We start from the raw sequence: 18,615 nt of genomic DNA on the forward strand, positions 1-18,615 counted from the left end.
GTTGACACAATCTTAGACAAAGTAAAGAGAAACCCAGGTACAAACTGCACCACAGAAGAAAAAGAGAAAAACAAATATGTATCTAGCATTCCATACATAGGCAATGTATCACAGAAGATTGCAAATATTTTCAAAAATCACAGAGTAAAAATTGGGTTTTCTACATCAAATAAACTACACCAAAAACTAATACATAATATAAAGTGTAACCATGATCCATATTCAGAATCTGGAATATATAAGGTAAAATGCCAGGAATGCTCCAAAGGACAAACAGGCCGAAATATCAACACCAGGTACACAGAGCACATTAGAGCATACACACACAACAAACACACTACATCAGCAATAGCTACACACATACATAATACAGGACACCCATTTGGAAAAATAGAGCAAAATGTCAAAGTACTCCACCGACTAAATAAAGGACATAAAATGGATTTGCTTGAAGAACTGGAGATGTATTCACATTACAGAAAATATGAAGATAAAATATTAAATGAAAAACTTGAAAGTGAATTTCTTTAGATGTTTCGATAATATACTTAAATAAAAATAGTAAAACATAGAAATAAGCACAATTGTACAATCAATATAAGTAATTCATAAGCCAAACTGTTAAGATAAATAACCTCTGTACAAAAGCATATCCTAATCTGTGGAAAACCTATAATGTTATCTCTCTGAACTACCTGTAAGAAGATCTTTGTAACTGTTTTGTTTATATAAGGTATTTTCGATGTGTAAAGTGTACAAGTTGTGTGTGGTGTGATGTTAAGTGTGTGTGAGACTCTACACAAATGGACCATTAGAAAACTGTAAGTAAAAATTGTTCTCAAACTTTAGCCACTAACCTCACAGAAAAAATTGATACCCAACTAAAAAATCGGATTTTTTATGTATTATAGTAAAAGTCAACAAAATGAAGCAGACTCACACACACTGGCAACATCAAAAGAAATGGCTTAACACATATAAAAAAAAAAAAAACGCACTTGAAAATGGGAATTATTTCTCGAAACACGTCGTGCGAATAGTAAAATAAAGAAAAATCGTCACTGGTAGCAGAAGATTTATTTATTTATAAACAAACCTTTTGTATCTACAGTCACAGGCTTTCATAAACCATTTATAATGGATCGAATCAGATAACTTGTTTACTCACACATATCTTCCAAACCATAGCTGTACGTGACCCGGTTGATTTTGTCTTGCTAAAGGCATGTGAAACTATTCCACATTGTTGGCTAATAACTAGGTATGCAGTCAGCTTAGTGAGAACCTAGTACATATACTAGATGGTCAGCAATGAATATAGCATTGGATGTGTCTCAAGGAAGCATAATAGGACATGTAATATTATCGGTATTACTCCATCATTTTGAGTCCTTGTCAGCTAGTCATGACAACAAACATCAAATTCAGAGATGCACAGTTAGTATCTCAACAGACTGGTTTAGTCCATACAAAAGTGTAACAGACATTCTCAAACAATTTAAGTGGGTATCTTTGAAAGCAGGCTGATGATGTCCTTGCAAAACCATGCTGGGTAAATTTAGGGAAAGGATATTTGAAACAGACAATGACAATACCGGTGCCACTCTCATGTATCTTATGTAGGGATCTTGAGAATAAGTTAAGAAAGATGAAGGCTTAAAAAAGACTTCGAGAAGCGTGCCTTTGAGGCGGCACCTTCAAGAACTGCATGTTTTTTCGGACGTTTAGATGATACTTTTGTTGTTTGACCTCATGGCAGTGAGAATCTGAACGACTTTTTAGAATATCTGAATTCAATCCACCTGAATATTTGTTTCATGAAGGAGATGGGAAAGAAGAATGGCTGCCTTCCTTTCCTTGATGTGTTGGTCAGGAGGAAGGTCATTTATAGGAAGCTTACTCACACTGACATGTATCTTCAAGCTGTTAGTTGTCACCATCCAGCTCAATGTGGAAGGGTGATTTGTAACTTGGTTCACTGGGTCCGTGTTATGTTGGACTCTCAAAGTTTATCAGCTGAGCTGCCCCATGACAAAGTTACCTTTCATCAGAATGGTTACAGTGAAACAGAGATCAAATGGGTGTTGCGCTATCAACCAATTGTGCACCATGTGAGTGGTGATAATACTGATGTTGCATCGAAGTCTACGACCTTTTCGTCTTACATAGGGAGCATTCCGAACAGGATTGACCATATTATGCAGAAATATGATGTGAAGTGTGTTTTTTGACCACCATCTAAGATCAGGGTTCTTTTAGGTTCTGTGCAGGATGATCTTGGTTTGCATAAGGCGGGTGTCTACCACATTCTTTGCAATTTTGGCATGTCATATATTTGCCAGACTATCAGGATTGTGGAGGATCGGTGTACTGAGCATAAGTGGCGCACACACTTACAGCAGCAGAACAATTCCACCATTGCAGAACATTGTCTTGGCACCAGTCATACTATGAAATATAAGAACGTGGATATTCTGGCATGCACTTACAGCTATTGTGATTGTGTCATTAAGGCAATTATGATCGTCTTATTAAAGAAGCTGTCAAAATTAAATTAGCAAGTAGCCGTATAAATAGAGATGATACTTTTTGTATAAATCCTGCATGGAATCGTGCACTCTCCCCTGTCAAAAAACAGGACAGATTTAATGCTACCTCACCCGTTGATTATTAATTTCACTGTTGTCAGCTTGTGATGGTGGTAGTGTTTACTCTCTCTCTCTCTCTCTCTCTCTCTCTCTCTCTCTCTCTCTCTCTGTGTGTGTGTGTGTGTGTGTGTGTGTGTGTGTGTGTGTGTGTGTGTGTGTGTGTGTGTGAATGCGGGCGTGCGCACGCTTCCACCCGCACCCATGTTGCACACTGTTGCTGCTGTTTTCAGGTGTCGTGCTGTTGAAATGTCAGCGGTTGTCAACAATGTCACCAGGCTACATTCCCATAAGTTATTTGAGCTCTGCATATGCTGGGAGAAACTCAGGTCTAACTATCAGCTTTCTTGCATGTGAAATTCAAGAAGTTAATCCTCTTTTCTTTTCAGAAAGATGGTAAAGCAACATTTGAGTCAAAAAAGACAGAGCACAATGAAAAGGAGGAAAGAGATTCCAGTGATTCCAAAACAGACACCAGCAGTAGCTCAGTGAGCCTAAGCAGTGAAGAAACAAACGAAACAGGGACATCAAAGGAACAGAGGACTCTGGCCACAGCTGTTTTGGATATCAAAGAAATTAGTATGTACCAAAGTGCCCCATTTACTGTTGTCTGCGGCACCATTAACTCATTTTTAATAAAATTGTTGTGATTGCATGTTCTCTGATTTTTCATTCCTCCTTCCCTGCCCACCACCAAGCCCCCCCCCCCCCTCTCTCTCTCTCTCTCTCTCTCTCTCTCTCTCTCTCTCTCTCTCTCTCGCCCCCCTCCCCCTCCCATACAAAATATATAGCTGTGATTAGGGTTGAAATACTGTGATGCAACCATACTTTGCTTCATCTTCTTTGTTAAAATTCATTCCCTTCCTCCCACCTACTCAGCTGACCGCACAGGTAGCCATTGTTGTCTGCTTTGTTAGTGTTATGTACTTCACTCTATTTCATACTTTTTCATTTCCTTGTGATAAGTCTTTGTAATTGTTGCTGTAGGATCATTATCAAACATGTAAATACATAAGATGATTTCACTTTTAATTATGAACAACTTTAAAGTAATTTTGACCTCCGTGCACGCCTTCTGCTTTTCCAGAAGTATGAAGCGCTGGTTAAGGTGTCTGTGTGGTGGTAGGCAGACTGAGCTTCTCCCCCCACGTGGCTCCCAGCCCCACGGTAGCCTGTGTGGAAGCAGGGCTCACTTTCTCCATCACCATATCCTCGCCATATCCTCCTCTAACAATTTAGCCAACTTACAGTTAAAACACTGTATGTATTGCCACTTTCGTTGTATTCTTCTGACCTTGCACACATGATGAGATGTTGAGCTGCACAGAAATGAGCATTGTTCCTTGTGAAACTGCATGTCACCAAGATGAAATCTATGACCAGGAGGGAGGATATTGACAGGAAGTTTCATAAATATTGAGCAACTGCCAGCAGTGTGTTGGCATTCTTAAAGAATGGAATGAAGGGACAGATATCTCACATTTTTAAATAAGGAACACTAAAACAGTAATTCTCTATTGTGAGACATTGAGTTGAATGCTTCCCTCCCTTATAATTCTAGGCTAAGTCTAAGTCTTGCACAGTGTCAAGTACTAGTGCAGCACGACTGGAGAATATTTGATTTCATACATACTGTGTACTTGTTACTTGTGTACTTTCTGCAGGCAACTCATCCCCACTGACTGCAACTGATCGTGCTTTGGACCAAGTGCTCTCGTGTCCTTCTGGTGACTTGTACACAGACAAACTTGTAGGTGTACTTGCACCAATCTTAAGGCACCCGCACACTGCTCCACTGTTGTCAAATGAAGAGTGGCGCATGGTGGTGTGTTACCTCTTGCTGCCACCATCCAGCCGAACTGCTGTTACCCGACTTCTAGCCCGTCAACCTGGCTGGCACCGTCTCAGTGCCTTAGAACGCTATGGTTCAGTGAGTGAATTGCAGGAGAGATTTGAAGCACCTCAGGAAGATGGGTTTGTTTCCTTAGGTAAAAGCAAGTACTTCATGGTGCCACACACTTAAAAAAGTAAGAAAGTAGAGTGTCTCAATTCAGACTGCTTGTGGAATACGTATTACTGTGTGGATGCAGAAAAACAGTCTTGTTTGCACAAGATAGGTTTATTTAATCTTCATTGTGATGCGTTTCACCTGTTCTAGACATCATCAGACAATCAATAAAAACTCTGTCTTCGTGGGTGATATAAAGAAGCACTGACAGTGGCTGTCTGGCTGTTTCCTCAGAGTTCTTTTGGACTCTTAATCCTGTTTGATGCTGTGGACATGAGTAGAAAGAATTTTATCGGTGATGTCATGAAGCATAGACTGTGTCTCTCTGATTGTTACCTTTCAGTTCTGTGGGACTTTTAATTAAGTTTGACACCTTGGTCACAATTAGCAAGATTTTTATTGATTGTCTGATGATGCCTATAACAGGTGAAACATGTTACATGTGAAGATTAAATAAACCTATTTGATGCCTAGAATGGCAAAATGTGTCACATGCGAAGATTAAATAAACCTATCTTGTTCAACTAAGGCTGTTTTTTCTGTATCTATAAATCTTTTACAGTTGCTGAACCACTGCCACTGCTGTAGTTATGCTATGGAGTGATTTTAATTTTATTACTCTGTTCTTATTATTGGAGAAATTATAAAAACTGAGTTACAATCTATTATATAAAAATAATTGCTCATTAAATTAAGGAAATTAACTTTATTTTGTTATTTCGTTCCAGGGGCTACTATGATATTTTCATAAGACTGGGACATATGCTCGTGCATTAATCAAATTGCAGTTAGATACAGTAAACATTAGCTTTTTAATTTTCATATTGGTGGTGGTGCTTCATAAACCCGCACCATGCACCTTTGCAACGACAGTAAACAGACGGACAATATGCAATATGCCATCGATTCATATCCACTTCTGTGACCGGTGGAGTTGTTGGCGATGTTGTCTAGGGCAGTATTTTTCACACTTCACCTTGGTGGTGCCTACACCTTCAGATGCCACTGGACGTTGTCTCTCAGTCTTTTTTAGTGCTCAGCACTCCATTTGAGCATTACGGGTGTAATCACTTACCTTTTGGAATATTGTCTGCACTGAGAAATTAATCAGTAGTATTTGTAACAGTTGATTCAGGACATTCCCTGTTGTATTAGTTATCTTGATGACATCTGGGTGAAGGGCCCTACCAGAGAGGAGCATTTACAAATCCTTCAGTTGGAGTTCCAGTGCCTCCTGGAGAAAGGCCTTCATTGTACTTTGGAAAAGTGCAGATTTTTTCCCCAAAGGGTTTGTTCTGTGCTCCATTTCTGGTCTTTTTTTACACTGCATAAACCTTTAACTCTGGCCTGTGATGTGTCCTAGTATTGAATTTTGCAGTCCTGCCCCATTGGAACTCCAATGGTATTGAACAGCCGATTGACTACGCATTGTAGAGACTTTATGCCGCATGCCATAATTATTCGTAGGACTACCCTCTGATTGCAAAGTTGTGCCCTCTTTCTCAGTAACTATTTCCATGACATAAATTTCCACTCCACCACCCAGCATTCCATAGCAGAAGTGTTACAACAGCTACTGGTATTGCCTGGTCCAGACTTTGATCAGCAGGAGGCTCTCAGGTTCATGTTGCCTTGCATCAAACCATGTTGGGTTTTCCTTTGACAGCATGAGAGGTTGTGACCACCATGGTTGCTGACCCACTTTTTTGTAAAATCGTTTTGGCAGTCCAGCTGGTTTGGCCGGAGCAAATCTCTTCAGATGCAGGCCCATGGTGGCATATGTGTTTTCTTGTACATGATCGACTTATTGTTGTGCAGGTGGTTCTCACGCTTGCTGTGGAGGAGCAATGTTGTCAAGTGGTCATCCCCATGATGTTGCACCCTTGCTGACTCCAACTGCTTGCTGCATGCAGCACACTGGAGCATGACTCTTATAAAGGCATTGGCATGATGTCAAATCTGTTGTCCTGTGATCTACCATGACGTCAAACATCTGGTACTGGTTTGCCAGGCTTGCGCACAGAAACTGGCTGTCGAGTGTCATGGTGGGCTAAAAAGATTGTCAGGTGTTTGTGGTGGATGTCAGTAGGGAGCAGCTGAACAGTTGTGCAAGACAGTTGCACCTGTGCCATGTGGGAATGTCAGTTCTGTGGTTATCTGGTCCTGCTGGTGGCAGAGTTGACCTTGATGTTGTTGTGAGTGGAGGCTCCCACTTGCAGTGGTATGCTTCCCCAGTGCCGTATCCTCTTCTGTCCTTCCATTGCCTTCAGCCTCTTACCATAGTGAGGCTCACATCAGCATCTGCCGATGGATTTTGACCTGCCCTCCTCCTCCTCCTCCTCCTCTCACCCCCCCCCCCCCCCCCGCCCCCCACTCTCCACTGATGGAGGCCGCCTCACCTCCACTGCTGGTGGACTTCTCCGTCGCCTCAGCCTCCATGCAATTCTGCCCTACTGACAATACCAGTGGTGTCAGCATTTCCTCCTTTAATCATCGGTCCACTGCCAGATTCTCTGGTGGCCTCTCCAGTTCTGCACCCGAGGTTGCAGCCCAAGCCTGGCTATTTTTGGGAATATGTAGTCTTCAAAGGAGCAAGGTATTTAGTGTCCCTGCCACCAGACATCACGATGGAAGCAGAATAGCTGGTCTCAGTAATGCTACGAAATAATGCAGATACCTCCCATGGAGGGCGCACACAACACATAGTGTGGACAGACCTGCTGACGGAGGTGTTTATCTTCAGGTGGCAATAAGCCGAGTAGGTCAGTGCTTATGCTGAGTTCAACTACCGCAGATCTCAACTTGCTTATTGTGCCAAGTGCTATTGCTGAATGCTCATTTGAAAGTTATCCACACCAACCGTATACTGACTTGTACCGGTGCACATCATTAAGAGGATTCAGACTTTCAGCTTTCCGTAGATTGAATCGTTTGATAAATTTTCATTTCCTCTCATGGTTTTCTGTTCCCCAGCTATTTTCAAGCCTCATCGTTCCACAAAGTACCTGCATCGACAGTGTTTGTAGTGTAGTGTAGCATAGTGGCGTCGTCGCACTGGTGCAAATGCTAAATCAACAAATTTCATTTTGGGTGTTATGTTTATTGGTGTTACAAATTATGTATGCTAAATTAGTTACCGTCGTCATCAATACTACTACTACAAAATTGTTAAGGCTTTCGTGGCCACTTGTTGACAAACTGCCTATTGGCTTCTGTCTCGGGTTCTTCGGTCGACGTTCATCTAATGATTTTTCTTACGTTTTGCCAGCATGAGTGGCTGGCATTGTCAAAGCTTCACCCTCCACTGCCGGTGGTGAACTGGAGCCGAGCTCGCAGCCACAGACTACATGTACCTGGCGCGCCAACGTCCGAGAGCTTCTCCGCGGTCATTTCCGGTGCGGTTCTCCTCTTGCTACCTGCGACGGTTGTTCACTGCAGTACAGGAAGCCAGGATCCATTTACCTTAAGGCTTTCCTCTTTCTTGTTGAAACTGTTCGCGTGTTTTTGTATTTCTACAGCTTCTCTGAACAAGCGCGTGTGATAGTGCTTCTCTTCAGCCAGAACTTCTGTGTCGGCAAATTTTATTACATGGTCGATGACATTCAGTGCGTGCTCTGCCACGGCCGACTTCTCCACCTGCCCCAACCTGCAATGTCACTTATGCTCTTTGATCCTGGTGTTAATTGATCGTCCAGTCATTCTGACATAAACTTTCCCGCATGTGCATGGTATACGGTATATTCCCGACATTGCAAGTGGGTCTCTTTTCTCCTTCGCTGATCTAAGACACTCTTTGATCTTCCTTGTCGGTTTGAAAATCGTCTTTACGCCATGTTTGTGGAATATATGGCCAATTCTGTCTGTCACTCTGGGAATGTATGGCAGAAAGGCTATACCCGACATTTCTTTTTCTGGTTCCTTACCTCGCCGAGTGTTTGGCTCTGTTACACTTCTGATATAATTTGTGGAGTACCCATTGCTCCTCAGAACAGTTTCCAGGTGTTGCATTTCTCGTTGGAGGTGTTGCGGCTCACATATTCGTCCTGCTCTCGTTTCGAGCGTACTAATCATGCCTCTTTTCTGGCTCGGGTGGTGGTTTGACAGTTTGTGCAGGTATCGGTCCGTGTGTGTTGGTTTTCGATACACGCTGTGTCCCAGGTTTTTGCCGTCCCTTGTGACCAGCACATCTAGAAATGGCAATTTCTTGTCCTTTTCTACTTCCATGGTAAATGTTATGTTGGCATGGAGGCTGTTCAAGTGCCTTAGGATGTCACCGAGCTGTTCTTCACCATGGCTCCACACCATGAAAGTATCATTGACGTACCTGTACCACAGCTGGACTTGGCGACTTGCAAACCTAAGGTTGCAACACCTGGAAACTGTTCTGAGGAGCAATGGGTACTCCACAAATTATATTAGAAGTGTAACAGAGCCAAACACTCGGCGAGGTAAGGAACCAGAAAAAGAAATGTCGGGTACGGCCTTTCTGCCATACATTCCCAGAGTGGTGGACAGAATCGGCCGTACATTGCACAAACATGGCGTAAAGACGATTTTCAAACTGACAAGGAAGATCAAAGAGTGTCTTAGATAGGCGAAGGAGAAAAGAGACCCACTTGCAATGTCGGGAATATACCGTATAGCATGCACATGCGGAAAAGTTTATGTCAGAATGACTGGACGATCAATTAACACCAGGATCAAAGAGCATAAGCGACATTGCAGGTTTGGGCAGGTGGAGAAATCAGTCGTGGCAGAGCACGCACTGAATGAGACCGACCACGAAATAAAATTCGCCGACACGGAAGTTCTGGCTGTAGAGAAGCACTATCACACGCGCTTGTTCAGAGAAGCTGTAGAAATACAAAAACACGCGAACAGTTTCAACAAGGAAGAGGAAAGCCTTAAGGTAAACAGATCCTGGTTTCCCGTACTGCAGCTAACGACCGTCGCAGGTAGCAAGAGGAGAACCGCACCGGAAATGACCGCGGAGAAGGCCTCGGACGTTGGCACGCCAGGTACATATTGTCTGCGGCCGCGAGCTCGGCTCCAGTTCACCACGGGCAATGGAGGGTGAAGCTTTGACAATGCCAGCCACTCGTGCTGGCGAAACGTTAGAAAAATCATTAGATGAACATCGGCCGAAGAACCTGAGACAGAAGCCAATAGGCAGTTTGTCAATACTACTACTACTGCTGCTGCTGCTGCTGCTGCTGCTGCTGTATAGTCAGTGTGGTCAATTTGCAATTATTAATAATGAGCAAGGAATGGGGAAGATGCATGTGTGCCTAGTATGAATTAGGTAATGCTGCATCTTCATGAAGCAAAGAAGATTTAGAAGCTGAATTTGAATTGCATCATCTGTTGAGGCCAGCAGAATCTGAAAAGAAGCAACAAACGAAAATATACAGAGTAAAGATAACTACTCAAACAGTAGCCAAAATGCTGAGTCAGCAATAGGCAAGTAAATAAGATTGAGAACATTGCTAGCTTTAGGACAAATCCTCTTCCTGTTGAACTGAAAGGGGATTCATCCAAATTCTACGGAGTTCTCGTCGTTGCTTATATGCCTGTTGATGACTCAATGCCTCAGTTATTATTTATATTCCAAGAGATTTGCATTATCATAAAGGAAAATACAGGCCAGAGATAAAAGTAATGTCGGTTAGCCACAGATAATGCTCATGCAAGAGAGCTTCCAAAACTGCAGCTCTCACAATCTGTTCCATTTGCTGTACTAACTTGAGTCAGCAGAGCACTCTAAGACTCTCAAGTTACAGCTCCTCGACAATAAATTCACTTGGAAAACAAATGTCCTCGATGCACCTCTTTAACAAAAACAATGGCTGCCAGGCTTTTTATTAGCGACGAAGTCCAAGCCAAGTGCTTGATGCCCTCAGAATTCAGAATCTACCAATCAGCACTAGCAGGCAACACAGTATGAGCTATGTGCTGAAAATGTATGCCTAATGGAAGTACAATCACAGTTTGTTCCACTTGACACACCAGTAATATCAGATCAGTCACTTGTCTACTGACAGTGGAAGATAAAGCAATTGTTAACAGAAAAATGGACAAAACTACTGAAAATAGTCATTGAAAAATAATTTAAAATGTGGTACAGTGGGAACTACCCTCTACTTCACAGTAGTGTACATAGTGTGGATGTGAATGTTGTTTTAATTTGTAATCTTCATGCGGTCTTTGGTACCTTCAGCCAATTCTTCAGTTTTTTCCCAAACAGTCTTAACATTGGTAGGGCACTATGCCTATTCATGTTCTGAGTAAGAATCTTCAAAGGGACAGTGTGGACTGTGAGTATGTGAAGGAACTGAATGAGGGGAAAAAATAAAATTGACCGATCAGTCTATACATACCAACAGTAATATCTGCATAGCAAATAGGATGTTTGCCTATGCTGCAGAAGTATATACTGAGGAGATAAAAGTCATGGGATAGCGATATGCGCATATCTGTATACAGATGGTGCCAGTATCGCATGCAGGAGGTATAAAAAGTACGTGTCCCAGTCTTCCACCATGGGATGACAGCAACAGCAGATGATGGCAGTTGACAACGGCCAATTGCACTTGCATATTCAAAACATGCGACGTTGCGCACCTGTGTGGAAGCTCACGGGATCAGAATTTTGCTGTAGTAACTAGCGAGCCACGGTGTGAATCGGACATTCAACAAAGCTACAATCCCCCTTGAAAATGTTGTCAGCAGATTGGGACGAAATGTCAGGTTTTAAAGTGAAATCCATTCAACCATGGCATAAGAGCCCGGAACACTTTATTTATTGTGATAAAAAGTATCGCATGCAGAAGGTATAAAAGGCCACGAGATTGGTGGAGCTGTCATTTGTATTCAGGTAATTCATGTGAAAAGGTTTCCGACGTTATTGCGGCCACACAACAAGAAATAACATACTTTGAAATTTCCATGTTTGAAATTGTTAGGGAATTCAGTATTCTGCAATCCACAGTGTCAAGAGTGTGCCAAGAATACCAAATTTCAGGCATTACCTCTCACCATCGACAATGCGATGGCCAACAGCATTCACATAATGACCTAAAGCAGTAGCGTATGCAGAGAGTTGTCAGTGTTAAATGACAACACTGTGGGAAATAACCCCAGAAATCAGTGTGGGATGTACAATGAACTTATCTGTTAGGACAGTGTGGATAAATCTGCCGTTAATGGGCTACTGCAGCAGACAACCAATGTGAGTGCCTTTACTAACAACACAAAATCACCTGCAGCTTCTCTCCTGGGCTCAGTACCATATTGAATGGACCCTAGACAACTGAAAAACCATGACCTGGTCAGATGGGTCCTGATTTCAGTTGCTAAGAGCCGATGGTAGGGTTCAAGTATGGCACTGACCCCACAAAGCCAAGTTATCCAACAAGGCACTGTGCAAACTGGTGGTGGCATCATAATGGTATGGGCTGTGTTTAAATGGAATGGACTGGGTCCTTTGGTCCAACTGAACCAATCATTTACTGGAAACAGTTATGTTCAGCTACAGAGATCATTTGCAGCCATTCATGGACTTCATGCTACCAAACAATGGTGGGATTTTTATGGGTGCCAGTGCGCCACATCACCAGATGACAGTCGTTCGCAATTGGTTTGAAGAACATTCTGGACAATTAGACCGAATGATTTAGCCATGCAGATGCTCTGCATCCCGTCTAACATATATGGGACATGTGACTCTTGAAATTTTCCCAGCGTATCGAATATTCCACAAGATTTCGGGATTGCAGCCAGATCTCATCGACTTCTTTCCACAATATTTCGGCTGACAACCTTACAACCATCTTCAGGCGAGTGTTTGACACTGGAGATTGCTAGTGCAAGTCGCTCTATTTATACGTAAAAGTGCTGCCGGCGCGCATGCCCAAGTTACTGTAGCATGCGCGCCACCTGTTGATTCCAAGGCCCTCTACAATATTACTGCATCTATGGAGCGCAAATGAATGCGTGAAAAAAGTAAAACATGCACGCAGGTGTGTCCAAAACAATAAAATGCAAAATTTCAATATTAAAATTAAAATTACTTGTCGCTCGACATGTCAGAAGCCATAAAAAGTTTTCTTTTGGTTGAAATTAAAGAAATCAACGGGTCCCAGGCCTTATTCAATAAAAAGCCGCCATCACGGTTAATGAGATTTTCCGCCAAACGTATTTCCACGGATTCCTTCACACCTGAATCCCAGAAAGATCTCGATGGGGCCAAGATTTTCGTGGCTGAATAATCCATAGTATGTCCTGTGGAAATACAATGTTCGGCTATGGCCGACTTACTGGGCTGTAAAAGGCGAGTGTGGCGCTCATGTTCAACGCAGCGGTCATGTACTGTGCGTGTTGTCTGACCAATGTAGGCTTTCCCACAATCGCAAGGTATTTTATAAATCCCAGCCTTCCGTAATCCCAGATCATCCTTGGCTGAGCCCAGAAGAGCACGAGTCTTTGTAGGTGGCCGGAAGATTGCTTTCACATGATGTTTCTTTAAAATTCTGCCTACTTTCGATGAAATGTTCCCGACATATGGGAGAAATGCTCTGGACTTAAACACCTCCTTTTCCTCTTGATCTTGTGGGTGGTCACGTTTTTTCCTCCTTAGAGCAGTACTGACCTGATGTGCAGAACATCCATTATGTTGAAATACAGATTTCAAGTGCTCTAATTCGTCTGCAAGGCTGTCTTTATCAGACACGACATGTGCCCTATGCACCAACATTCGAAGGACGCCCATAGTTTGTGACGGGTGATGACAGCTTGACACCTGCAGGTACAGGTCCGTATGCGTGGGTTTTCGATAGACGGACTGCCCCAATGACCCTTCCACTCTGCATTTAACCATGACGTCCAGAAATGGTAGGCAACCATCCTTTTCAACTTCCATCGTAAACTGAATGTTTATGTGGATGGAAGAAGAGGAGCTTTCACGGTTTTTACAACATCTGAATGTGGATGGAAGAAGAGGAGCTTTCACGGTTTTTACAACATCTGAATTCCATCCACACAAACATTCAGTTTACGATGGAAGTTGAAAAGGATGGTTACCTACCATTTCTGGACGTCATGGTTAAACACAGGGTGGATGGGTCATTGGGACATTCCGTCTATTGAAAACCCACGCATACGGACCTGTACCTGCAGGCGTCAAGCTGTCATCACCCGTCACAAACTATGGGCATCCTTCGAACGTTGGTGCATAGGGCACATGTCGTGTCTGATAAAGACATCCTTGCAGACGAATTAGAGCACTTGAAATCTGTATTTCAACATAATGGATATTCTGCACATCAGGTCAGTACTGCTTTAAGGAGGAAAAAACGTGACCACCCACAAGATCAAGAGGAAAAGGAGGTGTTTAAGTCCAGAGCATTTCTCCCATATGTCGGGAACATTTCATCGAAAGTAGGCAGAATTTTAAAGAAACATCGTGTGAAAGCAATCTTCCGGCCACCTACAAAGACTCGTGCTCTTCTGGGCTCAGCCAAGGATAATCTGGGATTACGGAAGGCTGGAATTTATAAAATACCTTGCGAGTGTGGGAAAGCCTACATTGGTCAGACCACACGCACAGTACATGACCGCTGCGTTGAACATGAGCGCCACACTCGCCTTTTGCAGGCCAGTAAGTCGGCCATAGCCGAACATTGTATTTCCACAGGACATACTATGGATTATTCGGCCACGAAAATCTTGGCCCCATCAAGATCTTTCTGGGATTCAGTTGTGGAGGAATCCGTGGAAGTACGTTTAGCGGAAAATCTCATTAACCATGATGGCGGCTTTTTATTGAATAAGGCCTGGGACCCGTTGATTTCTTTAATTTCAATCAAAAGAAAACTTTTTATGGCTTCTGACATGTCGAGCAACAAGTAATTTTAATTTTAATATTGAAATTTTGCATTTTATTGTTTTGGACACATCTGCGTGCATGTTTTACTTTTTTCACGCATTCGTTTGCGCTCCATAGATGCAGTAATATTGTAGAGGGCCTTGGAATCGACACGTGGCGCGCATGCTACGGTAACTTGCGCATGCCCGCTGGCAGCACTTTTACGTATAAATAGAGCGACTTGCACTAGCAATCTCCAGTGTCAAACACTCGCCTGAAGATGGTTGTAAGGTTGTCAGCCGAAATATTGTGGAAAGAAGTTGATGAGATCTGACTGCAATCCCGAAATCTGGTGGAATATATGGGACATAATTGAGAGGTCAGTTCGTGCACAAAATCCTGTACTGGCAACATTTTCGCAATTATGAATAGCTATAGGGGCAGCATGGCTCAGTATTTATTCATGGGCTTCCAGCAGTTTCTGGAGTCCATTCCACATCGAGCTGCTATGCTCTTCAGGCAAAAGAATGCCCAAAACGATATTAGGAGATATCCGATGACTGTTCTCACCTCAGTGTAACACACATTCATTAACACCTCTACTGTACTGGATTGCTGCTGTACACAAGATGAAATTAAGACTTATATTAGGCTGGAGGTCGTAAGTCTGTGATTAACTTTGTAGAAGGCTGTTATACAAAGGGGTTCAAAAGTTTTGCACAGTCGTCTTTTTTTTGTGAACATACTTGGAATATTTAGCTGTAAGTTGGTATATAAAGTATTTTCTTTTATTTACAGGTAAGCCATAATGTACTGTGAAGTAGATGTCAGGCTTCAACAATGGTCGGTGATGGAGTTCCTCTTCAAGACCGGTGATGACTCTGCTATATCAATTCACAGGAAGCTGCTCCCTGTGTATGGAAAGGACACTGTGGTTTGCAGCAGTATCCAGCGGTGGTTACAGGGGTTTAAAAAAGGTTATTTCTCTCTGCTGGACAATCCACAATGCATTAGACCACCGACGGCAGTGAGTGATGTGAATAAGGAGACCATTGATCAAATCATCCAAAATGACAGATGTGTGACGACATGACAGCTTGCTGAAATGACTCGTTTGTCATTGGGTAGTGTGGTATCACTGTTACAGTCACTAGGGTACAGAAAAATCTGTGCACGTTGGGTGCCTAGATTATTGACAAGAAAAATGAAAACTATGAGGAAGAAAGTGTGCAAGGGTCTCATGAAGACTTTTACTGAAGAGTGGAAACAGTGTTTTGACAGCATCATTACCCAGGATGAAACAAGGTTGTTTTTGTCTGAACCTGAGAGCAAAAACCAATACATGGAGTGGCGTCATCTGGGTTTCCCTTGAAAAAAGAAATCAAGACTTTCATGAAAAGCAGACCAAAAGATAATGGTCTCCTTCTTCTGGGATCAGTGTGGTGTCATTTTCATTGACTGCTTGGAACCTGGCTCCACAATTAACAGGGGCCATTACTGTTTGACATTGGACAAGCTGTGACATGCCTTAAAGACCCACAGACCACAGCTTCAGGGTCAGTTCATCAGACTACACCATGACAATTCCAAACCCCATACAGCCCTTATGACGCAGGAAATGGGTTGGAAAATTGTTCCTCATCCTCCCTACAGTCCTGCCTTGGCTCCGTATGATTTTTACCTCTTTGGTAGTCTGAAGACCCACCTGCTGCACAGTAAAACATTTGATAGTGAGAAAGACCATATTTCCTGTGTCAAGTGATGGTGTAAAAGTCAGTGCCCAGAATTTTACCAAAGTGCATTTACATCTGGAAAGAATGTTGGGCCAGATGTGTCACAGTTGATAAAGGCTACATTGAGTAGGCTCAATATATAGCTAATTGTTCCAAGTATGTTCACAAAAAATTTCATTCTCCTCCTGTGCAAAAAATAAAAAAATAGAGATGACTGTGCAAAACTTTCTCAACGCCCTTTGTACTTTATAGTAGTAGCCTGCTTTCATCTGTTAATGTAAAACTTGACTTGTTCCCACATCCCTGAAGGCTCTCTCTCATGACAGGATTTACAGAACACATTGTATGAATTAATAAATAAATGAAATGAGTTAATGTTGTTACAAGTAATAAACATAAAACTGATGTTTAACATTAAAAAAAATTATGCTTTGAGGTGGAGGAGGAAAGTCTCTTTCTTCCTGACTGTGAGATTATGCAAACATTTTGTGATATTTATGGTTCAGGTTTCAAATTTTGTCTGAATATGAATTTTGATGTAAATTCTATTGTTGTACTCTCTCTCTCTCTCTCTCTCTCTCTCTCTCTCTCTCTCTCTCTCTCTCTCTCTCTCTCTCTCCTTCTCTGAAGAACCTGACCTAAAAGCAGCCATTTTTCCTAACAGAGTGCTCCTCAGAATCTGCCTCAGTGCTGCTGCCTTTATTGAAGATGCCAGAAATAAAATCATTATGCAGTGAATTCAATATTGCAACTGCAGCCAAGAACAAGCCACAGTTGATCAATGACCTATTGAAGCTTCAAGCTAGACAGAAAGGAGTGACAGGGAAAAGTGTTCCTCTTGTCTCCCGGTAAGTATTAATTTGGTATCATCTTAGTTAATGTGACATGGGAATGTGCCAAGTTAGTTAACAACAACTGTACATAGAAAATTAAATTATTGCTTATACTAGTGGGAAGTGATATAAATGGCAGCTTAGACAGAAAAAAATATGTCTAAGGAGGTGGTTACTCTGTACTACCCACACATTCCAAGATGACTCCCAGTGACATGGCTGACTGGAGTAACAGACCTGAAAAAAGTTGAATGATATACATCAGTATTCACTGACATGTTGCCACTAACTTAGCTAGCAGACAACACATTAATGCCCCTCTCCCTACGAAAGCAGAAGTGACACGTGGAGATAACAATCGCTGAAATGGTATGAGTGAGTTTGAAGTCACCATATTTATTGCCATGTTGGATGCCTTAAATGGAGTCTTGTCTGCTAGTTAATGTTGATAGTGACTAAACCCAGTTAATATCAATAATCGTCCTTTGGTTTGTGTTAGTTGAGTACCTCCTCTCTACCTCCTCACCGAGAATGTTTTTAGAGTGTGCATAAAGTACAAAGAATTCTACACTAAAAAATGTGGCCACAATTCAGGCTAATTTTGTCTGTTGAATTGTGCTATAAGATGCAACTGCGTAAAAGGTGTCAGTTGTATTTTGTGGAATGATAAACCTCTGTAGATTAGATGTCTTAAAATTTTGTGGAGTAAATGCTGGTAATGTAGGCAATGCAAGGTGAAAACAAAGAAAGACAGTGTTGATGAAATGCATATCGCGTATTCCATAAAGAGCCGAAGACACCAGCATATTGTTCACTGGATCCAGGGTAGAAACCTTCCAGTCAACAACTGAAAGTTCTATTAAAAGACTTCCAGAGTGGTTCACCAAAAATAAGCTCATTGTAAACACTGAAAAACTGTATACGTCAACTCTCATTTACTTCCATAATCTAGCCGAATGCTGTTCAAGCATAATTAAAAAATGATCCTCTAGAAAACGTGAAAAAATTTTTGGTTTGTGGGTTCAGCAAGATTTAAAATGGGACACACTTGTAAATAATTTGTCAAAGAAACTCTTCTGTGAGGTACAGCCTAAGAATATTAAAGTCTACAAAAAGCAGAACAACATTAGTACAGGCATACTATGCATAGTTCCACTCTCTACCCCAATATACACGGAGGTGACAGAAGTCATGGGATAGTGATATGCATATATACAGATGGCTGTGGTATCATGTACACAGGGTATACAAGGGCAGTGCATTGGCAGAGATGTCACTTATACTCCAATCGCACATGTGAAAAGGTTTCCAATATTATTATGGCCGCTTGATGGGAATTAACAGACATTGAACATGGGATGGTAGTTGGAACTAGACACATGAACAGCCCATTTCAGAAATTGTTATGAAATTCAATATTCCACAAGCCACAGTGTCAAGAGTGCGCAATGAATACCTAATTTCAGGCATTATCTCTCACCACAGACAACACTCCTCCTGATGGCCTTCACTTAACGACATAGAGCAGCGGTGC

General features: G+C 42.1%; 1 protein-coding gene across 2 annotated transcripts in view; it reads left to right on the plus strand.

Moving 5' to 3' along the window:
- Positions 1 to 18,615, plus strand: part of LOC124797854 (fanconi-associated nuclease 1-like) — a 146,977-nt gene that overhangs the window by 58,470 nt on the left and 69,892 nt on the right. For both annotated transcript variants that reach the window (XR_007016889.1, XM_047260923.1), the window contains exons 4-6: positions 3,035 to 3,224; positions 4,310 to 4,633; positions 16,913 to 17,096. Coding sequence is in view for 1 of the 2 variants with exons in the window: in XM_047260923.1 (XP_047116879.1) it covers positions 3,035 to 3,224; positions 4,310 to 4,633; positions 16,913 to 17,096 (698 nt within the window). In the remaining variant the exon portion in view is untranslated. The remainder of the gene's footprint in view (positions 1 to 3,034; positions 3,225 to 4,309; positions 4,634 to 16,912; positions 17,097 to 18,615) is intronic.

Source organism: Schistocerca piceifrons, chromosome 5, assembly GCF_021461385.2.
Source record: "Schistocerca piceifrons isolate TAMUIC-IGC-003096 chromosome 5, iqSchPice1.1, whole genome shotgun sequence".
Lineage (NCBI taxonomy): Eukaryota > Metazoa > Arthropoda > Insecta > Orthoptera > Acrididae > Schistocerca > Schistocerca piceifrons.